This window comes from Carcharodon carcharias, chromosome 7 (assembly GCF_017639515.1).
Source record: "Carcharodon carcharias isolate sCarCar2 chromosome 7, sCarCar2.pri, whole genome shotgun sequence".
Classification (NCBI taxonomy): domain Eukaryota; kingdom Metazoa; phylum Chordata; class Chondrichthyes; order Lamniformes; family Lamnidae; genus Carcharodon; species Carcharodon carcharias.
Genome location: NC_054473.1, coordinates 165818975 through 165846325, shown reverse-complemented (window position 1 = coordinate 165846325; position 27351 = coordinate 165818975). Strand labels below are relative to the sequence as shown.

Sequence of the window (27351 nt, the reverse complement as noted above, 5' to 3'; positions counted from 1 at the left end):
CAGGTTTCATGTTTTTTTCAGAAGCCCGCTGGGCTCCTGGCCTGTCCGCCAGCCTTAAGGTTGGACGGGCAGGCCCTTTAATTGGCTTAATTATCCTGTCGATAGCCTCAATTGGCCATTGACAGGTCGGTGGGCTGGCAGCTGATTGTGCTGTCCGCCCGCCTTCCTGAATATTTAAATGGAGCGGGATACCCAATGTCATCCCGCGTCGGCGAGCGGGCTCCACCCCCAGCTCACCGACGGGAAAATTCTGGCCTTGGAGTGGGACTGTCATGCTCAAAATTGGTTGTAGCTATCCAAGAATGCTGCAGATGCACCACCTAGTGGCTCTATTCTTTCCACATATTAATAAGAACAGAAAACTGCAGATAGGATTTAAGTTCTTTATTTCAAAATATAAACACATTAAATCTGAAATTAACTTCCACATTAATCCACACATAAATAATCAAATTACCCATCAAAAAAAAAATCAGAACCCAACCAAAACAAACATATTAAACAATATACCAACAGAATACATTTATTTCATAAGAATATATGAAAAAATAGGCACCTACTTAAGTGTTTTAAAGAATCTAAAGAGCAAACTAATTCATATTACTATGACATACTCAAAGTACAAGAATGAATTAAGCCAAACAAAAGCAAAATACTGCAGGTGCTGAAAATCCAAAGTAAAAACAGAAAATGCTGGAAATACTATTGGCAGCATCTGTAAAGAGAAATTAAGTTAACCTTTCAGTTCGCTGGCCTTTGTCAGCTCTGATCCTCCACTGATGCTGCCTAAACTGCTGAGTATTTTCAGCACTTTCACATTTATTTAAGGAATTACAGGACTTGAGTATTTTTATAGCATTTTCCATAGTTAAGCAATCTAACTCAACATGCTTTTCAGGAGGCAGCTCTAAACAACCTTCAAGGTCTGTGAATATGTTAACATTCTTGTTTACGCCAGTATTCAGGCACCACTGGAACAGGGTTGTAACAAAATAATTTACAGGCATTATTTATATGTTAAAGGAAGCCAATAGGAGAATCTATTAGGACTTGACCAGGAACTTTAATGTTACTGTTCTGAGACAACTGATAACAAGTTTGGTGATTAAGCAGAGCTAGTATCCTGGTTATTTTAGCCATATTTTTAAACCATTTTCAAAACTGCAGTCTATGTTGGAAAAGGAATTCTACCCATAAATGTTTAACCTAAATCGTTGAGAATTAAACAGCAACAAACTGCTAGCATGTAGAGTTCACTGTGTTAGCGTAAAGATCATATTTAAAAATAAATTAGTAAATGAACCATTGAGTTCTAGGAAAAGTGATAATTTTAGTCCTTGATTTAGTCTCAATAATTTTTATGAATCAGGCAAAAATAGTGTTGAAATGGACTTGGCAATGTTTCAATTTTATAATGTTGATAATATAAAGATTGCAGTTAAAACACAACTGATTGAATTTAGGCCTGGGCTACCTGTTGAATTGATTATAGGCTATACCTTAAAATCAAAGCTACACCATAAGTAAAGCAAATTGTTCAGCATTTCTGACAAGATTGTACTTGGAGGAGTGAAGTATTGTAACCCGATAATGTGTTAGAATTGACAATTTTAAAGGTACCTTCAACATGTCAATAAACATTTCCAAAATGTTTAAACTTTTGAAGACAATCTCCAAAAGCACCATCACAAAACTTGTAATTCCATGTTTATTGTCATATTGAACACTCAGATTGACACAATGGGGATTTCATTTCTGATTTTTTTCCCCACTCTGAATGATCTAATATCTCCAATTCTGAACTGCACACATTCATATTACAATTTGAAAGGTTCATGCAAATAAATTATACTGGTTATTATAATGTTTCCCAATGTGGGCATACGCCAGCTGCTTGAGATGACAAACAATATAGAAAGTAGTTAATTGTAATCAGTGAGTGAGTAGTTACAAAACTAATATTTCTGCAAATTAATATTGTTAATATATCAGCAGTTTTAGAAAACAGGACAGGCATTACACAAGAGGCACGTTTTAAATAAGGCCAGATTTTGTTCAAATTCTTAGCTGCTTACATAACTGCAGTTATTAAATCTGTTAGTGTTCTTGTTTGGTCAGCAGAGCAGTGACAATAAATCTACCCCACAAATGATTTTAGAGGCTTCAGGTCCACTCACAGGAGACAATCAATTGTTTGTCGAAGTTCTAAACCAAAAGAGGTCAACCAAAAGCACGCATAGCTTGAGCAGGTCACCACCCTATTCTCTACAGCAGAAAAGGTAAAGAGACTCCATCTCCTGCTCTTTTAGGCCTATTACTCATGCACAGAAGACATCAACACATCTCACTGGAAATAAATCTACAGAAAGAGTGCACACATTTTGCAGGACAAGTTCATTTCAGAAGTAACAATTCAGAAGAATTTTTCATCCTCAGATATTTCATGTTTTCTCCCCCCCGCCCCCCGCCAATCAAGGCATTTGCAACATTCTCCAAAATCAATTCTACGAAAAACAAATCCAGCATTTTAAAAAACATCTAATAAAACTTCAGATGGCCATTAATCCTGTGATAATGTAGTCCTTACAATAGCCAAGCCATGTGGCTCTCAGAATCAAGACTACGAGTGTGCAGGTTGGTATAGTACTTTCACTACAGGTCTGAAGCAGGCTTGCAAGTCAATTTGCATCTGTACATCATATTAATGAGCATACAGGACTTGTCTGTCAGAAAAGAATCATTTTATTTTAAATTCAGTGATAGCAATTATGGTTTTTAATATCTACATATCCTATAAAGCTCACTCTTTAATATACATTTTCTCTTTAATTCAGACTAGCTTTTATAAAGGATTAAAAGTGAAAGCAAACAGTCAAACTAATAAGTGAAAGTAAATATTTTTTGGCCGTTACACAGATTGTACATTTAAGTACCACTGGAACATTGTATAAGATGTTGCAGGATTATACAGTCAGTCATTCAGGATTACATGCCAACTCCAACTTCAATTCCTCAGAGCAGCCAACCTGGGGGGGAAACATTGAAAAGTCACAAGTGTGTCAGGAAAAAATAAAATTACTTATTCACATCGTAGTTTTTATACATTTAAACAAAGAAATAGATTATGACCTATTTCATGGGTTAGGATTGATGGGAAGGAGGAGGGAGATGGTAGAATTGGTTATATGTGGGAAAAATGGTGGGGACAATTATTTGATAAAAATTATTCAAAAGTTTTTCTTTGTGCTAAAAATGAAGATTGACAAGATTTGAATGAAAAAGTTTCAGAAAAGCTGTCAGAATCAGTGTTGGTTTTATAGACAAGGATAATGATTATTGTCTACACTCTCCAGAGTTTCTACATGGTTAACTCCAATAGGCATGCCACCACATAAACTTAGACTCAAGGGAGGAGCAGTTATAATGCTGCTACAGAAACTGAAACCTAAACAAGGACTTTGTCATGGAACAAGACTGGTAGTTAGTAAGCTACTTTTTTCAATGGTAGATGCTGAGATAATAACAGGCAGATTTCAATGAAATAGCATTTATTCCTTAAATAATACCAAGCCCGCCAGGTGTAAACCTGCTTTGTCAACTCAGTAGAGAACAATTCATAATTAGACTTACATATTCCATGACTATAAACAAGTCACAAGATCAAATTCTTGTCAAAATTTGGATTTATACTCCTGGACATGTTTTATGTAGTCCTTTTGATTTTGTTGAAGTCTTTGTGAAAGAATAACTAGAAACCTATATTTCAAGTACTGTTGCAATAAAGATACTAATTTGAGTGCAAATGTTTTGAGGGTCTCTGCCAGTGAAATATGAATCCATAAAGATAAGTATGACACTATTTACATTAGTCCCAACGCAGGACACAAGTCATGAGCCAAACCCAAAGCACGTAGGTGCTCACAGGTGGATTGGAGTAAGATGGTAAGATTTAACTATTAATCTAGCATGTCACTTTAAGGCTCAAGTACTTTTGTAGGGGAAGACATCTAAATGGATTCAGAGGTTAATTAGAATTAACTTACTGTTCTTGGAAACTTATCTAAATCCTAAACTACTTGAGTCCTTTTCATCGCAACAATTTTTCCTGGTTTCTTCAGTTGGCAAAGCTGCTGGGTATCTTCCTCATACAACTTTAAAAAGAGACATCTGGAGTGTGGTCAACGTTCAATTTATACAACTTAGCAGTTGCTTATAGTTAAGTCAGATACATTTTAAGGACAAAAGTCATATAGCATAGGAACAGGAATGAAAACAGGCTGCTGCTTGAGCCTGTTGTGCCACCAGCCATTAGGTCATGGTTGATCTGTATCCTAAGTGCATCCGCCTGCCTTGGCTCAGTTTCCCTGAATAACTTAGCAAGCAAAAATCTACAGATTTAACATTATTAATTGAGTTGAATTCTGCTTTTTTTGGAGAAGTGTGTTCTGCATCCTACCACTTTGCATGAAGAAGTATTTCGTAACTTCTCTCCTGCCTAGCCTGGCTCTGATTTTAATGTTATGTTCCCTTGTCCCAGACTCCCCAACAAGCAGAAAATGTTTCCCTCTATCCACCCTATCAACTCCTTTCAAGCATTTAACACAGCAAGTATTATTCTGCTGCTAATGTGGAGTCCCTATGATGCCCAAAAATCCAATTCCTGTGCCTTCTTGGTCAGTCTGAAGCAATTGCTCTTAGGCAGGTTCTCTGGTTAATTAGAATTTTCAAATTTATAATTTTCAAATTTAAAGTGCATACAAAATTTGAAGCAAAGTGTCAACTATTTAAAAAGTATGAAATGATGGACTAAAAATGATTGCTATTGTACATGGCCATTCTGAACCTCACTGCTAGACAATTTTGGGTGCTGTACCTTTATTACTGTGAGGTAGAATAGTTTTATAGGCTTGTACAGCGCTCTTCATACAGAGTAAATGTAAACCAGCATGAATCAGATAAACTTCTGAGCAAATGATCTCCTTTTATTTCAGCATTTGTACTGCATTCAAGGGCTGAAACATCAAACAAGGAGATCAAAGAAACACTGGATGAAGTAATTGTAACAATTCGGTCTTTAAAAGTTTCAATGTCAACATTTTTTTTAACAGAGACAAATAATGAAGTGTTGAACTATTTATGATGTGCGATGTGTTGAGCGGTATGTTTATATAGAGGTTTTGTAAACCCTGTCTCATTCTGGGCTTTTGTCAAACCTCAACAACTCTCATCAAACTTAAATTAAAATGGAAAAATGCTGGAAAAGCTCAGCAGTTTTTCCAGCATTTTCTGTTTTAATTTCAGATTTCCAGCATCTGCAGTATTTTGTTTTCATCTGATCAAAATTAATTGTGGTAGAGCAACAGTCATACCACACTCATCAAGGAACCCACAATGGAGAGCTGACATTCTAATTAGGTGGCAGAGCATTGAACTGAACAACCCTTCAATGCAAAAGTAAGTTCTGAAAAGGTTGGCAAGAAATGATATTCTGCCATGAGGTCAGTTACAACCTGCTCATTGATGTTCAGTTTGGGTTCTGCCAGGGCCATCCAGCTCCTGACCTCATTACAGCCTTGGTTTAAACATGGACAAAAAACTGAACTCTAGAGGTGAGGTGAGAGTGACTGTCCTTGGCATCAAGGTAGCGTTTGACTGAGTGTATCATATCAAGCAGCCCTAGCAAAATCGGAGTCAATGGGAATGAGGGGAAAACTCTCTGCTGGTTGGAGTCATACCTAGCACAAAGGAAGATGATTGTGGTTGACGAGGTCAATCATCTCAGTTCCAGGACATCATTGCAGGAGTTCCTCAGGGTAGTGTCCTAGGCCCAACTATCTTCAGCTGCTTCATCAATGACCTTCCTCCCATCATTAGGCCAGAAGTGGGGATGTTCGCTGATGATTGTACAATGTTCAGCACCATTTGTGACTCCTCAGATACTGAAGCAGTCCATGTCCAAATGGAGCAAGACCTAGATGATATCCAGGTTTGGGCTGACAAGTGACAAGTAATGTTCACACTACACAAGTGCTACTAAACGACCTTCTCCAACAACAGAATCTAACCCTCACTCCTTGACATTCAAGGGCATTACCATCGCTGAGTCCCTCACTATCAACATCCTGGGGTTACCATTGACCAGAAACTGAACTGGACCAGTCATACAAATATTGTAGCTAGAAGAGCAGGTTAGAGGCTGGGAATCCTGCAGCGAATAACTCACCTCCTGACTCCCCAAAGTCTGTCCACCATCTACAAGGCACAAGTCAGGAGTATGATGGAATATTCTCTCTCCACTCGCTTGGATGAGTGCAGCTCCTGTAATACTCAAGAAGTTTGCCACCACCTAGACAAAAGCAGCCAGCTTGATTGGCACCCCTTCCACAAACATTCACTCCCTCCACCACCAATGCACAGTAGCAGCAGTGTGTAGCATCTACAAGATGCACTGCAGAAACTCACCAAGGCTCCTTAGACAGCACTTTCCAAACCCATGACCGCTATCATCTAGAAGGACAAGGGCAGCAGATACATGGGAACACCACCACCTGGAAGTTCCCCTCAAGCCACTCACTACCCTGACTTGGAAATATATTGCTGTTCCTTCACTGTCACTGGGTCAAAATCCTGGAACTCCTGCCCTAACAGTATTGTGGGTGTACCTACACTGCATGGACTACAGCAGTTCAAGAAGGCAGCTCACCACCACCTTCTCAAAGGCAATTAGGGATGGGCAATAAATGCTGGCCTAGTCAGTAATGACCACATCCCATAAATGAATAAAAAAGAACATATTTATAAGAAGCTAAATGAATTTATGAGCAACTCTAATTGTTACTCAAATTCTATTGCACTTTATAAAGAGAATTACATTTTCTGACCTAGACATGGCTGTGGAATCAGGGGAAATTCAGGGCAGACAAAAGAAAAGGGGGTCTAGGGTCTGTGAAGTATGACGACATGAATATGGCAAAAATATCAGACTGAGAATACAGAGAGCAGAGGAGGAAAAGGCCTCAGAACAGACTGCAGACCAGGGAACTGGGGGTGGAGATAAGGTACAATAGAGGTGCCTGCAATAGAGGTAAGAAGGGGTGAGGGAGGTTCTGATCATTTTATAGGCAAGGGTGTGGGGAAACTACAAAAAAATACACATTTTAACAAGATGATTTTTACAAATGTGTTGGTTCACAGGATGTTGGTGTCACTGACTAGGCCAACATGTATTGCCCATCCCTAACTGGCCTTGAGAAGGTGGCAGTGCGGTGCTTGAACCGCTGCAGTCCATGTGATATGGATAGATCCACAGTGCTGTTAGGAAGGGATTGGCAGGATTTTGATCCAGCGACAGTGAAGGAATGGCGATAAAGTTCCAAGTCAGGATGCTGTGCATCTTGGAGGGGAACTTGCAGGTGGTGCTGTTCTCTTGGATCTGCTGCCCTTGTCCTGCTAGATGGTAGTGATTGCGGATTAGCAAGGTGCTTTCGAAGGAACCTTGGTGAGTTCCTGCAATGCATCTTATAGATGGTACACACTGTTGCCACTGTTCGTCAATGGGACAGGCAGTGAATGCTTAAGCATGGGGTACCAAACAAATGGACTGCTATGTCCTAGATGGTGCCAAATTTCTTGAATGTTGTTGGAGTTGCACTCATCCAGGGAGGTGGGAAGTATTCCATCACACGCCTGACTTGTACCTTGTAGATGGACAGGAGGTGAGTTACTCTCTGCAGAACTCTCAGTCTCTGACTTGCTCTTGTAGCCACAGTATTTATATGGCTGGTCCAGTTTTCTGGTCAATGATAACTCCCAGGGTGTTGATTGTGGGGGATTCAGCAATGGTAATGCTATGGAATGTCAAGCGGAGATGGTTAGATTCTCTCTTGTTGGAGATGGTCATTGCCTGGCACTGGTGTGGCATGAATGTTACTTTCCATTTGTCAGCCCAAGCCTGAATATTGTCCAGGTCTTGCTGCATGAGGACACGGACTGTTTCAGTAACTGAGGAGTCGCAAATGGCGAACATTGTGCAATCAACAGACATCCTCACTTCTGACCTTATTATGGAGGGAAGATCACTGATGAAACAACAAAAGATGGTTGGGCCTGGGACACTACCCTGAGGAACCCCTGCACTGTGTCTCTCAATTGACAGAGGAGTGTGAAAGACCAGGAATAGCCAGGCTGCCCTGTGGCTACAAGATAGAACTTCAGCCATACCAATCAATCCAGTCACATTCCATTGAAAAATCCTTTTAAACAGTATTCCAATCACAGGAAACAGATTACACAGAACTATGCAAGGCATAGCAAAGTTAATAGATTTAACAGTTTGACTGTCAATTATATATATTTCACAGTGCCGTAGGAAATGCCCATGCAAGCTCATTCAACTTAGCCCACCTGGGTTTTATTGCATTATTTTTCCCAGGGACACATCAGGAAGACTTGTTAAAGTTTACAATCTATCTTGAATGCTACATAAATTGTTTAAAAATGGAAGTGCCCCACAACTCCCACCTTTTTGAAAGCTGGTCCTCCTTGTCCTGTTCACGAACAGAGGATTCACCAAGGGATGATGCACCATCTGGGAGTTGGTTCAGTTGGTCCATGACCTCCAGACCATTCTCCTCTGCAATCTGCATAATGAGACTATCAACCTGTTCTTGAGGAGTGGTCAGCGTCATTGCAGAGCTCATGGAGTCCTCCATCACCTATAAGTACAAAAATGCCACTTCGTAAAAGTAGTTGTAATAAATTAAGAATTTACACTTAACAATACAGACATGGAGAAAGAACAAGGGAAACAATAAGTATCATTCTAACAAAATATATACAACGTACTAAAACGTTTATGGAGAAAATAAAGAGTAATGGAGGATCCAAAAAGATGCATACAAATTTCACTGCAGTCTTCAGCTATTTAAAAAGGAAGTACTTACTGAAGTGTGGACATCAAGGTTCTGAACTTGTTGTTCAAATTTGTCCATCACAGCAGAAATCTTTTGTAAGTCCATGGATTTCAGTGCCTTGTCCAATCCTTGTGTAACACGTGCCATATTCTTTGTAACCTAGAGATTTCAGGAAAAAATACTCCAAGTATGTTTCAAACTTGATCAATTTATATTATCAATATAAATATGGGCTCTGTTACCTAGGTCCCAATAATGAATCAAATCCGTAACATTGTACATGTCCCAAAATACATTCTACATACTCAGCTTAAGCACACATCATTTTGGCTTTAGTGTTTCCACAAGTAAATATAAACCCACTATACCATGTTGCTGCAGAGCAAACTAGAATTTGTGCTACACAAACCGAGATAACTTAGTGACAATAGTTGCATCTTCAACAAATTTTACATCCCACTCCACCCCTCAGTTTATCCACCTATATAATTGCCTCCTTGTGGACCCTTGGGCTTCTTCTCCACCTCTTGCCGATCCAAGTGCCTTTGCCTTCACCTAAATTCTAACCATGTATTATCATGTCACTGCTCCCTCCTCATACTATCCTAGCTATGGAGCCATTTTAGTATCTCTTTTGTGAAGATGGATGTTATTATTTTACTATTTTGGGAATATGGTGATATTCTGTAAAGAAGGCAGCGTTGTGTGCCCATGATTAACTAAACTGAGGGAAAGTTCATAGAGATAGCTTATCTGTGGGAACTGAGGGATGAAAGATAAAGATGCTCGATGCATGCATTTGTAACGAGAGGTTGTGGCGAAGTTGGAATTACAAATATGTTGAATTTTAAAATTTGCATTAGGTGGTAGGTAGGGACTTAACTTTTCAGCTGCTAAATTTCAAAGGAAGTTTAAGGGATTTTTACAACTTACAAAAGTTTCATAAATAAACAAGGAAAGATTATTAAATTTTATTTGACCCAAAAGTAGAGGCAATAGGAAACATAAAATATTTTTATATTTTGGAAAGGTTGAATTCAATGAGGTGCTTAGGACAATGGAGTCTAGGGCGAAAGGGAAAAAAAATATTTAAGGGAGATGTTTAGTTGAGTTGAGGTGGCTGTGTGGGGGCGATATCCTGAGACCAGCTCTGTGCTGAGAAAAGTCGTGAATTTGAAGCAGCCTACCCAGTTTCAAGCCAGAGAAATCTTTGTTTTCAGAAAGCAGTCCATTTCTGAACTTCCTTCGATTTCCACAGCAGAGTGGATGAGAGGGAGAAGTCATGCAGCATACTTTATTAAAGTAGCAGCAGTTTTAGCCTTGGGTAATATTACTGGATTTTTATGGTTAAAAATCTGTAAGGGAGCAATTTCCAAGTAGTTTACTTGTGTGTTCTGACCAAGTAGGTTTTTTTGGGAGGAATGTTTTGTAAGATTGTTTCAACTGTGTAGTTTTACTCTTCTGTGTTTAAGTTTTTTTATCCTCTTGTTAATAAATCTTTTAATTTTCAAATCCTTGAAGTGTCACTGGGATTCTATGCTTCTGGGATCAGCAGTTTTCCCCTCATTTTCAAAATACAAAACAAAAATCAAGTTACGATCAGTAAGACATTTTTCCCTTTGTGATTTGGGCTTGCTCAGTGAATAACATCGGCTGCAGTCATAATACTTCGCATTCTGAAATAAGTGTCAGTAAAATAAGAGGCTAATTTCATCTTGTCAGAGAACTAGAGAACAATCCCCTTGAATTCAAGATCAGTGTCATAGTGGCACATCGGGCAGAAGAGGCAACTGTCTTGTGCACTCCAGGTCCCATCAGCACTAATTGTGTATCTGCAGCACATAGGCAACAATTAATATCAAAATCAGTATATAAAGCATGTTAGTGAATTCTTTGAGAAAATCAAGTTACCAACAGCTATTTCATACCCCTTTCATCGTGACTGCCGTCTGCACCTTCGATGCTACCGCATCTACTCGGGAAGCTGTCCGTAACCAGTTCAGCCCTTCATTTTTCTTTCTGATTGCATTTTCTGCATAGATCTTTGCTCCTTCAATATTTTTTTGTTGAAGAGCCTTGGGGAAGAAAAAGCAAGCTGGTTACCATTTTAATATTTCACCTTCTTGTTTTGCTGCTTAAAACTGGAAGCTTACAACTGAAACTACACATACACTAACAAAATACATGTAAAATACAATAAAAATGATAGATGTTAAATTTAAACAACAGCAAAAACAAAGCTGTAAGGGTTAAATAAGTGAACTTTCATGGTCTTTCCTGTAATATGATTAAATAATATGCATGTAACAGTAACACAATTATATATTTGTGAAACTTAAAAGTGTCAGTATTTTTGACAATTCAGCCCTATTCCCAATGGTTACAGAATGGGATCTAACCAACAAATGACAAAGCCAATAAAAATGCTATCCAGTCCAATGAGCTTTCTCCATAGTCAGAATTATAGGAATATGGAATGTAATAAAGGTGGTTGTAGCTGGGAAAACTTCGACTAAAAATATGTAAAGCGAGCACTAACCTTCTTCACTTTAGCTTGTTCAGCTTTGGAGTCCTTTTCTGCCTTCTTGGCCAATCTCTCAAGCTGTTTTGATGTAAACTGTAAAAGATTAAAAAGTAACTTCCTGCAATACAGAGCAAAAACCTAGGACAAAAGTAATTCTTCCAGTGAACAGTCTTCTATGGCCCGGTTTCCTGGCGTGGTTCCCGGTACGTTATTCCAGTGGTCATTTTTCATGTAAGACCCTGAACAATGAGTGTCAGCAGACAGATGGCATGAGTTGAGCCACAACCTATGCACATACACAAACATTCCAGTGGCAGGGAGAGAAGGAATTACTGGATAATGAGTAAAACAAGAAGCCTTGTCCTTTTGCTTTCCATAACCTAGGCTCATGAGGCCAATAGCTTTTCTGCCTAAAATCAGCTAAGTTGCTAAGACCAAGAATTAATCCCTTGAATTTCTGCGCCTGAGGCCATGAGGTATATTTTCCATACTAATCCAGAAGTAGCCTCACATTCTCGCACGTGTTGGACCATGGAGGAGAGGTGGAGGATCAGGATGAATTAATCAACATGTAAAATACACACACGCACATGTACGCAGGCACGCACAGATATACTGCACAAAAAAAAATGCCCACTGCATTACTATCACATCATAGCCAACTTGAGGCATGAATGTTAAAATCTGATTCATTTTCAAAAGCAAAAAAGCAAATTAGAAATTTTGTCCTTACCCGTAGCTGAAATAAAGTATCTGTAACATAAAAGAAAATTTAAATATGATTACCATTATTGACACTTATATGTTATCACAAGTATCAAACATTTGCATCTCATATTTAAAGTATTTGTACTGTCACGAATAAGGCACCTGGTTTTGTGTGGAACATCTTGGAGAAAACTCCAGATCTGAACAAGCTAAAGCGAAGGTTAGTGCTCACTACAAATTTTTAATTCATGTTTTCACAGCTACAACCTTCATAATTACATTCTATATTCCTAGATTACCTCACCATACCTATATGGTGAGCTAGTAATTATATTACCAGACCAGCAACACACTCGAATCCCACCATAGGAAGTTGTAAATCAGCTATAAATACTGCCTTGCACGTACTACCCAAATTCCAATAACAGTCGAAAAAAAATGGGGACAGCAACAGAGGAAAAACATAAGCCTGATTCCGTAGTACCATCATAACATTGATATGTCGATTGTTGGCTGTAACTGGCTGTTCAAAAATTGAGACTTTTTGTACTTTCACAAGAGCCCCTTTGGATCACCAACAACACTGCAGATCAACATAACTCTGTACATTAGTTAGCTTTATGGGATGCAGATATGACTTTCAGCTCCAATCTAATGCACTACATTGTCTACTCATTTTCATAACCAGCTCTTTAAAAAGGTAAAACAAATATTTACATTTTCCCAACGAAGCACATTATCTAGACCTGAAGTCAGAGATCCTAAGACCCTGTCTTCTAAATACCTAATTTCAGTACTTAGGCTGATTAATTCAAAACACAGTATACATAAAGTTTTCTCCATCATGTTTTGATATACATGCATTTTGATATACATAACCCAAATTGTTATTTTAGTATTGAAACAAAAATTCTCAATCTAGCTGCACCTATATATAAAAAATACTTCAGTTGGATGCTGTCTTGTATACCATGTAGCAAGCTTTCTTGCAATCAGTGGAAGAATTCATAAAATGTACTACAGTGGGTACAACAGACTATAGACCTTGCCATGTATTCCAACAAATTTAACTTATAAAATAAGTTCACCATCATCTCTGAGGGCAACTAGGGATGAGCAATAAATGCTGGCCCAGCCAGCGAAGCCCATATCCCGTGAATGAATATTTTAAAAAATTGCCTTCCTTCCACCTTTGTGTTACAGGGTGTGGTTTCAGACATAAACCAGGAAGCAGCTGATTTGTCAATCTGGAAAAACAAACCAAGAAAAGTCAGCACAAGTTGGACATTGCAACATACTTGCTTCTGTTAACATTTCCTAGTTCAGGAATCTCAAGTTAAACTGGTCGACAAAAAATATTTGTAAGTCATTCTATGGTCACTTGAATTAGAGCAGCACAATAGGAAATCCAAAATTATTGGCTGAATTGACTAGTTTACATGCAAAGCCAGACAAGCCTGCCACAAGGACACAATGGAGCATCTCCTCACGAAACCACAGGAAGAATTCTAACTGCAAAAATTATATTTTACAGTATTCAATTGAATGTAGTTCACCTTTTCTTGTCTAACTGCACCCTAATGTTTTGCTATCAGAATTTATGACATCATCCTCTGAATCCCCAGGTTGACATTGCTGTATTTTCTTGCTCACTCAGAGAATAGAACTTCGCATGACTACAATCAACAATTAAAAATGTGAGACCATTGCTTATTTACAGAACTCTCATCTCTGGATTGTTATCCAAGGAAAATACAACTGCTGCCTAATGCTGTTGAAAGGAGTTACAAACCACAATCTGATCAGGAGTATCACCAAGGATTGAAAATCACATGTAGAAAGGAACTGTGACATACTCTAATTATATGATCCCTGAAAAGGCTACTAGCATGGCATTCCATTTGATCCCAAGCTGAGTTTCAAATCCTACATTCTCTTCACCAGAAAAACCACTTACTTCCAACCCCATAACATCACCCATCTTTGCCCTACCTCAGTCCATCTGCAACTGAAACCCTCATTGATACCTTCCGCACGCTCCACTATTCCAATACTCACCTCGACAGTCTCCCATACACCACAGACATTAGTCATTCTAAAACTTTGCCTGTATCCTATCCTGCACCTGACACATTTCCCTTGTCCTCTCTGATCTATATCAGTCCTACAATAGCTCAGATTTAATACCGCTATCCTTGTATTTAGATTTCTTCATGGCCTCATTCCTCCCTATCATTGTGTCTCATGCTACAAAATCCTATCCCCAGTCTCCATTCCTCAGACTCTGGCCTCTTCAGCATATCCGACTCCTTTCTCTCCATTATTAGTGAGTGTGCCATCTGCCACCTAAGTTTCATGCTTTAGAATAGGTTTCCTAAGCCCTTTCGCTTCTTCACCTTTAAGAACCATCTTAAAATAACCTCTTCAACCAAGTTTTTGGTCTCCTTTCCTGTTGTCTTCTCATTTGGGCCATTGTTCCCTCATGGCTGCATAGCACCATGAGGCATTGTTTCTATGTTAAAGGCAAAGTATGAATGTAAGTTGCTATTCTTTACAGTCAGCCTTGGCTCAATGACTCTCACTTCTCAGTCAGAAAGTCATGAGTTCAAGCCCCACATAAGATAATTGGAAAGATAATTTGGGATGACACTGCAGTGCAGTGCTGAGGTAGTGCTGCATCGTCTGAATGCTGTTGTTCAGATGAGACATTAAATGAGGCCCTCTCAGAATCATGGAACAGTTACAGCAGGCCATTCAGCACATCATGTCTGTGTTAGCTTTCTGCAGGACCAATTCACCTAGTGCTACTTCCCCATCTTTGCCACATAGCCCGGCATTTTTTTCCTCTTCAGATAATTATCCTATTCCCTTTTGAAAACCATAATTGAATCTACCTCCACTACACTCACAAGCATTGCATTCCCAGATCCTAACAACTCGCTGCATAATATAGTTTTCTCTCATGTTACCACTGTTTCTTTTGCCAATCACCTTAAACCAATGTTCTCTGGCTCTTGAACTTTCCACCAATGAGAACAGTTTCTCCCCGTCTACTCTGTGCAGACCCCTATGATTTTGAATACTCTAAAAATGGACAGAATCACCCAGCACCTTTAACAAAAATATAGAGCAGGGTGTTGTTCTGTCTAACACCTTAATCCTCAATCAGGACATCAAACACAAATTATTTGGCTATCCAATTTATTTCTGTTTATGGGACTCTGAAGTTTGAAAATTGGCTGCGATGTTTGCCCATATAACAAGCGTCTAAACGTCAACCGTAATTCAATGGCTGTGAAGTATTCAAGAACTGAAAGTTATTTCCTTCTATCCCTCAATCTCTTCAAACCCTACCTCTCTTAAGAGCACAATCAACCACCTCCCCTAACCTCACTCCTGATCAGGTCTGATCCCCCTCCCCTCTGTGAATTCACTTCCCGTCACACCTGGAGCACATTGTGTACAAGTACAGATGTTGCCCCCAGCTAACATTGTTAGACATTTTCCAGGGAGCCTGGGTGCTAAAACTAAAGGCTTGGCGACCCTGAACCCAAGCTGGATGATTCAACACCAATAGCAACAGAGCCCCATCAGCCGTGACATAGTGAATGGACAACACACATCACAGATCGGTGGCCGTGTCCACACTCCCGCTGCCCCAGCGCAGCTTCAATATTAAAAAACCAACACCGTGTCCCATACCATCCATGGTGTCTGAGCGACTGGACCAGTTACCCAGAGGTGCTGCTTCCTCCTTCCTCCAGGATGGGCCCCAGCCACCCCACCCCCCGCCCCTTCCAACTCTCGCGAGACCTTGGGGCGTCACGGATACGCTCCCCACCTCCAACAGCCCCCCCATCCCCGGGTCCCCGCGATGAAGGCGTCTCGCGCGCGCCCCCCGTCACGTGACGTGCTCGCCCTTGTGGTTGACGTCACCCCTGGCGCAATAAAAGCTCCCCTGACAGTGTTGCGGGTCGCAGTCAAAGCAACTCTCTGGCTACATCTGCTTTTATTGGGTTCTTCGCCATTATGGGTGCCTCAAGCAGCTACTGGAACCGTCAAAAGGGTAAAGTAAAAGTTATTCATCAGCTGCTACCAAGTATTTTTTACTTTTTAACGTATTGCGGATTAATTTAAAATTCTTTTATCTGTACTTTTGCCTCGTAGAATTTTTATTTTCCACAAATGGCTTTTAAGGAGCAGTAAATCTATGCTTTCTTCAATAAGTTTCGTTTTTTTATCACAGTGTTGCTGAGAATTCTATGCAAGGAGGGTCTCTGTTAGCACACAATCTTTCTCCTTAGGGTCAGAACCCAAAGAATTCAGGGCAAACAGACAGAAAGCTTAGGGATGCATACACAGGGGCAAAAGTTGTATAGCTTACCAGAGAGTAGTGCTGGTGACTTGCTGTTTGTACAGCTAGAACCAGCCCAACCATTGGGGCATTAGCTTGTCTCTCTCTCTCTCTGGAGCTCAATGAAAATAACTTGAATTGTGATGCCAGGTATTCTCTTTCAATGAGCCAGTCCTGTTGATCAATCTGAACTGCATTTAGGCTTGGACTGTTAAGTGGTAAGTAACATTCATGCCACAAGTGCCAGCAATGACCATCCCCAATAAGGGTGAATCATCTCCTTGATGTTCAATGGCATTACTGTCACTGAATTCCCCTACCATCAACATCCTGGTAATTTACCATTGACTAGAAACTTAACTGAATCAACTATATAAACACTGAGGCTACATGAGCAGATCAGAGGTTGGGAATTCTGTAATGAGTTACTTGACTCCCCAAAGACTGTCTGCCATTTACAAAACGCAAGTCAGAAATGTGATGGAATATTCTCAACTTGCCTGATTGCCTGTACTCATCAGACAAGTTGAGAGTATTCCATCAGCTCCAATAACAATCAAGAAGCTCAACACCATGACAAAACAGCCCACTTTATCAGCACCCCATCTGCCATCCATGCACAAGGCCAGCAGTGTGTGCCATCTACAAGATGCACTGCAGCAATTTGCCTAGACTCATTCAACAGCACCTCTAACAGCCGGTCGAACAAGGGCAACTGGTTGGGAACACAACCATCAGCAAGTTCCCCTCCAAGCCACACTCCATCCTGACTTGGAACTATATCATCATTCCTTCACTGTCGGTGGGTCAAAATCCTGGAACTGCCTCCCCAACAGCACTATAGGTGTAACTACACCACATGGACTGCAGTGGTTCAAGAAAGTGGCTCACCACCACTTTCTCAAAGGCAACTAAGGATGAGCAATAAATTCTAGTCTTGCCAGTAATGCTTACATCCCAAGGATGAATAAAAAAAAACTAACGGTACTGCAAGGTACCTGCTTGATTAAGTATTGTATTACTGAAATAAGAATAGAAAATGCTAAAAACACTGAACAGATCAGACAGAATATATGGATAGAGAATTAGAGTTAATGTTAATTGTCATAGGGGACTCTATAGTCAGGGGCTCAGATAGGTGCTTCTGTGGTTGTGAAAGAGACACCAGGATGATATGTTGCCTTCCTGGTGCCAGGGTCCAGGATGTCTCTGATCAGGTATGGGACATTCTGAAGGGGGAGGGAGAACAGCCAGAGGTCGTGATACACATTGGTACTAATGACATAGGCAGGGAGAGTGACGAGGTCCTGCAGCGAGAGTTCAGGGAGTTAGGCAGAAAGCTACAAAACAGGATCTCTAGGGTTGTAATCTCAGGATTACTCCCTGTGCCACATGCCAATGAGGCTAGAAATAGGAAGATAGTGCAGCTAAACACATGGCTGAACAGATGGTGTAGGAGGGAGGGTTTCCAATATCTGGATCATTGGGATCTCTTCTGGGTCAGGTGGAACCTGTACAAGAAGGATGGGTTGCATCTAAACTGGAGGGGCACCAATATCCTGATTGCGAGGTTTGCTAGTGTCACTCGGGAGGGTTTAAACTAGTATGGCGGGGATTGGGAACCAGAGCAATAGGTCAGCAGGTGAAATAAATGACTGGGAACTAGTGAATATGGCCAGTAGAACTAAGAGGGAGAGCAGGCAGGGAGAAATTACTGAACACAGTGGGACTGGGGGTCTGAAATGCATTTGTTTCAATGCGAGAAGTATAACAGGCAAGGCAGATGAGCTTAGAGCTTGGATTAGTACTTGAGACTATGATGTTATTGCTATAACAGAGACTTGGTTGAAGGATAGACAGGATTGGCAGATAAACATTCCAGGATTTAGATGTTTCAGGCAGGATAGAGAGGGATGTAGAAGAGATGGGGGAGTTGCATTGCTGGTTAAGGAGAATATCACAGCTGTACGACAGGAGGACACCTCAGAGGGCTCATACAGCGAGGCAATGTGGGTAGAGCTCCGGAATAGGAAGGGTGCGGTCACAATGTTGGGGGTTTACTATAGGTCTCCCAATTGCTGATGGAAGATTGAGGAACAGTTATGTAGGCAGATTTTGGAAAGATGTAAAAGCAATAGGGTTGTTGTGGTGGGTGATTTTTAACTTTCTCTACATTGACTGGGAATCACTTAGTGCTAGGGGTTTGGATGGCGCAGAATTTGTAAGGTGCATCCAGGAGGGCTTCCTGAGACAATATGTAGGTAGCCCAACTAGGGAAGGGGCAATACTGGACCTGGTATCAGGGAATGAACCCAGCCAGGTGGTCGAAGTTTCAGTAGGGGAGCATTTCGGGAAAAGTGACCATACTTCAGTAAGTTTCAAGGTACTGGTGGATAAAGATAACAGGAGTCCTTGGGTTAAGGTGCTTAATTGGGGGAAGGCTAATTATAACAATAATAGGCAGGAACTGAGGAATCTAGACTGGAGGGGGATGTTTGAGGGTAAATCAACAACTGACATATGGGGGGCTTTCAAACATCAGTTAATAAGAATTCAGGACCAGCATGTTCCTGCTAGGCTGAAGGATAAGTATGGCAAGTTTCAGGAACCATGGATAACGAAGGATATTGTGAGATTAATCAAAAGGAAAAGGGAAGCATTCATAAGGACTAGAAGGCTGGGAACACATGAAGCCCGTGGAGAATATAAAGAAAGTAGGAAGAAACTTAAGCAAGGAGTCAGGAGGGCTAAAAGGGGTCATGAAAAATCATTGGCAACCAGGATTAAGGAAAATCCCAAGGCCTTTTATACATATGTAAAAAGCAAGAGGATTGCCAGGGAAAGGGTAGGCCCACTCAGGGACAGAGGTGGGAATCTGTGTGTGGAGCCAGAAGAAATGGGAGAGGTACTAAATGAGTTCTTCTCATCAGTACTCTTCAAAGAGAAGGACTTAGCAGTCGATTTGTCTAGGGAAGAGTGTGTAGATAGCCTGGGTCATGTTGAGATCAAAAAAGAGGTGTTAGGTGTCTTGAAGAATATTAAGGTGGAAAAGTCCCCAGGGCCAGATGGGATCTACCCCCGAGTACTGAGGGAGGCAAGGGAGGAGATTGCTGGGGTCTTGACAGAAATATTTGTATCCTCACTGGCTACAGCTGAGGTCCCAGAGGACTGGAGAATTGCCAATGTTGTTCCATTGTTTAAGAAGGGTAGCAGGGATAATCCAGGAAATTACAGGCTGGTGAGCCTTACGTCAGTGGTAGGGAAATTATTGGAGAAGATTCTTTGTGACATGACTTACTACCATTTGGAAGCAAATGGGCGTGTTAGTGAGCAGCATGGTTTTGTGAAGGGGAGGTCGTGTCTCACTAACTTAATCAAGGTTTTTCGAGGAAATGACAAAGATGATCGACGATGGAAGGGCAGTGGATGTTATCTACATGGATTTCAGTAAGGCCTTTGATAAGGTCCCTCATGGCAGACGGGTACAGAAGGTGAAGTCACACAGGATCAGAGGTGAGCTGGCAAGATGGATAGAGAATTGGCTTGGTCATAGAAGACAGAGGGTAGCAGAAGGGTACTTTACTGAATGGAGAGCTGTGACTAGTGGTGGTCCACAGCAATCAGTGCTGGGACCTTTGCTGTTTGTAGTATACATAACTGATTTGGAGGAAAATGTAACTGGGCTAATTAGTAAGTTTGCAGATGACACTAAGGTTGAAGGAGTTGCAGATAGTGAAGAGGATTGTCAAAGGATACAACTGGATATAGATCGGTTGGAGACTTGGGGTGGAGAAATGGCAGATGGAGTTTAATCTGGACAAATGCAAGGTAATGCATTTTGGAAGGTCTAATACAGGCAGGGATTATACAGTAAATGGCAGAACCCTCAAATGCATCGACAGGCAGAGGGATCTGGTTGTACACGTCCACAGGTCACTGAAAGTGGCAACGCAGGTGGATAAGGTAGTCAGGAAGGCATATGGCATGCTTGCCTTCGTTGGTAGGGGTATTGAGTATAAAAGCTGGGAAGTCATGCTGCAGCTATATAGAACCTTGGTTAGGCCATACTTGGAATATTGCGTGCAATTCTAGTCGCCACATTACCAGAAGGATATGGAGGCATTGGAGAGGAGGTTTACCAGGATGCTATCTGGTCTGGAGGTTATTAGCTATGAGGAGAGGTAGGAGAAACTAGAGCGACGGAGATAGAGGGGCGGCTTGATAGAAGTTTACAAAATTATGAGTGGCATGGACAGAGTAGATAGTCAGAAGCTTTTTCCCATGGTGGAAGAGTCAATTACTAGGGGACATAGATTTAAGGTGAGAGGAGAAAACTATAGAGGAGATGTGCGGGGCAAGTTTTTTTACGCAGAGTGTAGTGAGTATCTGGAATTCGCTGCCAGAGGAGGTGGTGGAAGCAGGTACGATAGTGGTGTTCAAGAGGCAGCTTGACAAATAAGTGAATAGGATGGGAATAAAGGGATACGGACCCCGAAGTGCAAAATGTTTTAGTTTGACAGGCAATATGATTGGCGCAGCCTTGGAGGGCCGAAGGGCCTGTTCCTGTCCTTTACTTTTCTTTGTTCTTGTTCTTTGTTTCAAATCATTGACTTTTTGACATTATTACTGAGTTTACCTTAGGAGGTTTAACTTGGTTCCATTCTTATATTGCTGGGAATACCTACTTAGAGCAAACTTTACCCCAAAGATTTCTCTCATCCCTCTACTAAGAGTCAATAATTTATTATTAGAATGAGTAGGCATATATGTTTGATCCCTTCTAGATGATCAGATAACAGGAATTTCTTACTGCTTACAAGAAGATGATATTTTTATGTTGAGCAGCACAAGTCAACATAATGTGCATTGCCACCATCTTTTTGACTGGAGAATGGACACATACCAAAACTGCATATAGGAAAAGGCAGCCTAGAATCCAGCCTCCAGCTACCTGGGAATATGCCAAGCCTCAAAGGTCTCCTCGTGCATCGTATATTTAGTGTAGTGGAACATCTATTTAGGGCAAAAAGATAAAAGCAAAATACTGCGGATGCTGGAATTCTGAAACAAAAACAGAAAATGCTGGAAAAATCTCAGCAGGTCTAGCAGCATCTGTGGAGAGAGAAACAGAGTTAATGTTTTGAGTTTGTATGCTCTGAAGAAGGGTCATATGGACTCAATGTTAACTCCATTTCTCTCCCCACAGTTACTTATAGGCCTGAGTTTTTCCTGTATTTTCTGTATCTATTTAGGGCATCTTGTATTATAATTGTCACCCTGCAGTTCAGACATCCAGGTCCAGTACCATAATGGAAATAGGGAAGTCTTGCTAAAACCATACAAGGCACTAGTTAGACCACACCTTGAATACTTAGCGGTTTTAATCCCCTTATCTAAGGAAAGATATACTGGCATTGGAGGCAGTCCAGAGAAGGTTCACTAGGTTGATCCTGGGTATGGAGGGATTTTCTTATGAGAAGGGGTTGAGTAGGTTGGGCCTGTACTCATTGGAGTTTAGAAGAATGAGAGGTGATTTATTGAACGTGAGATTCTTAGGGGGCTTGGCAAGGTAGATGCTGAGAGGTTGTTTTCCCCTTGTGGGTGAGTCTAGCACCAGAGGGCATAATCTCAGAGTAAGGAGTCACCCACTTAAGACAGACGAGGAGGAATTTCTTCTCCGAGGGTAGTGAATTCTTTACCATGGAGAGCTGTAGAGGCTGGGTCGTTAAGTATATTCAAGGCTCAGATAGACAGATTTTTAATCGGTAAGGAAATCAAGGGTTATAGGGGAAAAGGCAGGAAAATGGGATTGAGGATTATCAGATCAGCCATGATCTCATTGAATGGTGGAGCAGACTCAATGGGCTGAATGACCTACTTCTGCTCCTACACATTATATACCAGGATTAATGCTTAATAATTACTTCTTGGGCTGTAAGTTGCAAGCAACATTCACGACAAATGTTAGGCAATGGCCAAACCAATAATAGAGAATCTAACCATCATCCCATGCCATTCAATAGCATTATCATTGTGAAATACCCCCACCATCATGATCCTTAGGTTACCATCGAGCAAAAATTGAACTGGACCAGCCGTATAAATTCTGTGGCCACGATAGTAGATCAGATGCTGGGAATTCTGACACAGCTCCTGTCTTCCCAAAGCCTGTCCACCATCGGCAAGGCACAAGTCAGGAGTGTGATTGAATATTCTCCACTTGCCTGGATGGGTGCAGCTCCAGCCATGCTCAAGAAGCTCGACCTGATCAGGACAAAGCAGCCCACTTGATTAGCACCTCATCCACTAACTTAAACAATCTCACTCTCCACCACCAACACAGTGGCAGCAGTGTTATTACCATCCTGCAAGATGCACTGGAGCAACTCATCAAGACACCTTCAATGGTGCTTTCCAAACCTGCGGCCTCTACCACCTAGGACAAGGGCACCAGACAAATGGGAACACCACCCCATGCAGGTTCATCTCCAAGTTATGATGTAGTTGCAATTAGAGACGTGGCTGCAGGGTGCCCAAGGATGGGAACTGAACATCCAGGGGTATTCAATATTTAGGAAGGACAGACAAATTGGAAATGGAAGTGGGGTAGCATTGTTAGTAAAGGAGGAAATCAGTGCAATAGTGAGGAAGGATATTAACTTGGAAAATTATGAAGTGGAATCTGTTTGGGTGGTGATAAGAAACACCAAGGGGTAGAAAACGTTGGCAGGGGTTATCTATGGGCCCCCAAACAGTAATGGAGATGAAGGGAAGGTATTACGTGGGAAATTAGAGATGCAATAAGGGTAAAACTGTAATCATGGATGAGTTTAATCTACATAGATTCGACAAACCAAACTAGCAATAATACTGTTGAGGAGGATTTCCTAGAGTGTGTGTACGTGATGGTTTTTAGACCAATATGTTGAGGAACCAACTAGAGAGCAGGCTATCCTAGACTGGGTATTGTGCAATGAGAAAGGATTAATTAGCAATCTTGTGTGGGGTACCTTGGGGAAGGGCGATCATAAATGATAGGGTGGAGAGTGAAGAAGTTGCATCTAGAACGAGGGTCCTGAATCTAAATAAAGGGAATTATGAGGGTATGAGGTGCGAGTTGGCAATGATGGATTGGGGAACCTCACCAAAAGGGTTGACAGTGGAAAGGCAATGGCTTATTCATTCCTATCTGGCCCAAAAATAAAACAGGAAAGGTGGCTCAACCATGGCTTATAAAAGAAATTAGGGATAGTATTAGATCCAAAGAGGAGACATATAAAATTGCCAGAAAATGTAGCAAGCCTGAGGATTGGGAGCAGTTTAGAATTCAGCAAAAGTGGACAAAAAGATTGATCAAGAAAGGGAAAATAGAGTATGAGTAAACTTGCAGTGAACATAAAAACTGACTGTAAAAGCTTCAATAATGTTGGGAAGAGAAGAAGATTAGCGAAGACAAACGTAAGCCCCTTACAATCAGAAACAGGGGAAATTATAATGGGGAACAAAGAAATGGCAGAAGAATTGAACACATATATTTTGGTTCTGTCTTCACAAAAGAAGGCACAATAATTTCCCAGAAATGTTAGGGACCAAGGCTGCACTGAGGAATGAATTGAAGAAAATCAGTATTAGTATAAAAATGGTGCTGGAGAAATTAATGGGGTTAAAATCCCCAGGGCCTGATAATCTACACCCCAGAATACTAAAGGAAGTGGCCCTGGAAATATTGGATGCATTGGTGGTCATCTTCCAAAATTCTATAGACTCTGGAGCAGTTCCTACAGATTGGAGGGTGGCAAATGTAACTCCACTATTTTTTTTTAATAAAAAAGGAGAAAAAACAGAATTACAGACCAGTTAGCCTAACATCAGCCGTGAGGAAAATGCTAGCGTCTATTATAAAAGATGTAACAGAACACTTGGAAAGCATTAACAGGATTAGACAAAGTCAACAGGGGCTTGTGAAAGGGAAATCATGCTTAACTGATCAACTGCCGTTTTTTGAGGATGTAACTAGTAGAATAGATAGGGGAGAACCAGTGGATGTGGTGTGGTGTATTTGAATTTCAAGGCGGCTTTTGGTAAGGTCCCACATGTGACTTGGACGAGGGAACTAAATGCAATATTTCCAAGTTTGCTGATGACACCAAACTGGACGGGGTTGTGAGGAGGAAGCAAGGAGACTTCAGGGCAACTTAGACAAGTGTGTGTGGGTAAACACATGGCAGATGCAGTATAATGTGGATAAATGTGAAGTTATATTCTTCAGTGTGGAAAAACAGAAAGGCAGAGTATTATTTAAATGGTGATATATTGGAAAATATAGATGTACAAAGGGATTTGGGTGTCCTTTTACACAGTCAATGAAAGTAAATAAGTAGGTGCAGCAAGCAATTAAGATGGCAAATGGTATGTTGGCCTTCATTGCAAGAGGATTTGAGTTCAGGAGAAGGGATGGCTTACTGCAGTTATACAGGGCTTTGGTGAGACCACACCTGGAATACTGAGTGCAGCTTTGGTCTCTATGTAAGAAAGGATATACTTGCCATAGAGGGAATGCAGCGAAGGTTCACTAGGCTGAAACGGGGGATGGCAGGACTGTCGTATGAGAAATTAGTTCGACTGGACCTGTATATGCTGGAGTCTAGAAAAAATGGGGGGGGGGGGTGATCTGATTGAAACTTCTAACAGGGCTAGACAGACTGGATGCAGGGACGATGTTTCCCTTGGTTAGGGAGTCTAGCACCAGGGGCCACAGCCTCAGGACACAGGGCAGGCCATTTAGGACTGAGATGAGGGAAAATTTCTTCACTCGGAAGGTGGTCAACCTGTGAAATTCTCTACCACAGAAAGCTGTGGAGGCCAAGTCAATGAGTATATTCAAGAAAGAAATTGATAAATTTTTGGATATTAGGGGCATCAAGGGGTTTGGAGAGAAAATGGGAATATGATGTTGAGATAGAGAATCAGCCATGATCGTATTGAATGGCGGAGCAGGCTCGAAAGGCTGAATGGCCTACTCCTGCTCCTAGTTTCTATGTTAAGTCACACACTATCCTGACTTGGAATAAAATCGCCATTCCTTCACTGTCACTGGATCAAAATCCTTGAACTCCCTCCCTAACAGCAGTATGTTACACTGCAGGGATTACAATGGTCCAGGAGGGTGGCTCACCACCATCTTTTAATGGGCAATTAGGATGGGCAACAAATGCTGGCCTTGCCAATGACATCCACATCCCATGAATGTAATTTTTAAAAATGGTGCTATATTGGAAACCATTTGTTTTTGAGACACAAGCTTCATCTTCGTTTGTGACTTTGGTGTCATTGAGGACAAACAAAAATGTCTGTCAAGCCTTTAATCCCTTCTCAGCATAGCTCTGAAGGACTGTCTTGAAACTAAAATTAGAAACTATTAGAAAGTCAAGGTATTGATATAAACAATTAAAGCTGGCATGACTTAAATTTTCAAATCAATATGAACATGGAGGGCAAGAAAAGACCACCAAATCCGCCCCATGTACCAACCTTCAAAACACTCTCTATCCACTCTACTTCTAGAGAAGCATGAAAAGAAAATTGAAGCTGATTTGAGGAACAATCTTTGGTAATTCCCTAAGGCAATCAAGCAAGTCCCAGGAGAAGGTGGTGACTTATAATTCTTCAAAGGTGCAACTAACTAACCCTAATCTTTTATAACATTATGTTTATATAGCACCTTTAATGTAATAAAATGTTCCAAGGAGCTTCACAGGGACATTGAAAACAAAATTTGATGCTGAACCTCATAAAAAGATATTAGGTCAGATGATCAAAACCATTGGTTGATGAGGGAGGTCGTAAGGGATGTCTTAAAGGAGGAAAGCGTGGTGGAGAGGTGTAGAAACAAAATTCCAGAGCTCAGAGCCTAGGCAGTCGAAGACACAGCCATCTATAGTGAAGTGATTAAAATCAGGGATGTTTGAGGCCGGAATTAGATGAAGGCAGATATCTCAATGGGTGTGGGGGGGGTGATTACGAAGATAGGGTTAGATCATGGAGGGATTTGAAAACAAGGAAAATAATTTTAAAATCAAGACATTGCTTGATCAGGGGCCAATAGTTGACACCTCAGAAGCAGCCTATTCTTGTAAATCCTTTGTAAAGGATTGTAGTGGCACCTTAAACTCACTTGGGTATATTTCCACACTTAAGTTTGAGATTCTCTCCAGTTTTACAAAGCCAATACCCCATACCTAGGCACACCATTCATCTTAGCCCATTGGCTAACCAGTCGTTTGGAATGGTGAGTAGTGTATAACGCGCCTTGTCAAGTCTCCCCAAAGCAAAAGTAGCTCTTTCTTTCTTTCTTCCAGGAAAGTCTCAGACTCTCGAGCCCAGGTATGGAGGGCGTAGGGAACCTAAAATCAATCAATGAAGACCAGGGACATGGCGGCTCTGTCAATTATTACCATTTTATAGGGCCATCTCCCTCCCAACAGCTAGCTAAATAGGCTAGTGAGCGGAGAAGGACACTAGTGGCAGGAGGCCACAGCCAAGGACCCTTGAAGGCAGTCCTTGTCCAATGATCAAGAGAACTTGGGGGAGCACCCCAAGGTGCTGGAGTGGTTGGTGATCAGGAAGGAAAGTAGAGCACTGCAGGATGAGACTGGGAGAGGCCAAATGCTTCTTTGGTAAGGAGAGGGGCATTCCTATTCTCTTGACCCACAAGGAGTGCTTAAAGAACCACTTAGCTTGGATACTCAGCAGCTGCATCTCTGATCAGTTGCCTGGAACTCCCATAGGTTGTGCCTCCCCCTCATTTACGAAGTTGTAATGTTACCAAGTCATAACTTTGATGCATTAAATAG

At 41.1% G+C, this 27351-nt stretch overlaps 2 protein-coding genes across 3 annotated transcripts in view; one reads left to right on the top strand and one right to left on the bottom strand.

Moving 5' to 3' along the window:
• Positions 1-369: 369 nt before the first annotated feature.
• On the bottom strand, positions 370-15970 carry chmp1a (charged multivesicular body protein 1A). The gene is made up of 7 exons (XM_041191967.1): positions 15847-15970; positions 12170-12189; positions 11452-11529; positions 10841-10987; positions 8943-9071; positions 8521-8714; positions 370-3026 (listed from the first exon to the last, which is right to left on the bottom strand). The coding sequence occupies exons 1-7, from the start codon at positions 15851-15853 to the stop codon at positions 3005-3007; spliced, it is 597 nt and encodes a 198-aa protein (XP_041047901.1). The 5' UTR covers positions 15854-15970; the 3' UTR covers positions 370-3004.
• A 128-nt stretch (positions 15971-16098) lies between these two features.
• cdk10 (cyclin-dependent kinase 10) overlaps positions 16099-27351 on the top strand; it is a 50217-nt gene continuing 38964 nt past the window's right edge. Inside the window, exon 1 of one of the 2 annotated variants that reach the window (XM_041191106.1) lies at positions 16099-16210. The gene's annotated coding sequence lies outside the window, so the exon portion shown is untranslated. The remainder of the gene's footprint in view (positions 16211-27351) is intronic. The other variant, XM_041191105.1, reaches the window with a different exon arrangement.

Excerpts from the sequence above, each read along its gene's own strand:
- chmp1a (XM_041191967.1), bottom strand. Across the intron at positions 9,072-10,840 it reads CGGCAGTCACGATGAAAGGG|GTTACAAAGAATATGGCACG; the intron begins GTATGAAATAGC and ends TGAAATCTCTAG. Across the intron at positions 3,027-8,520 it reads GAGGACCAGCTTTCAAAAAG|GTTGGCTGCTCTGAGGAATT; the intron begins GTGGGAGTTGTG and ends TTTCCCCCCCAG.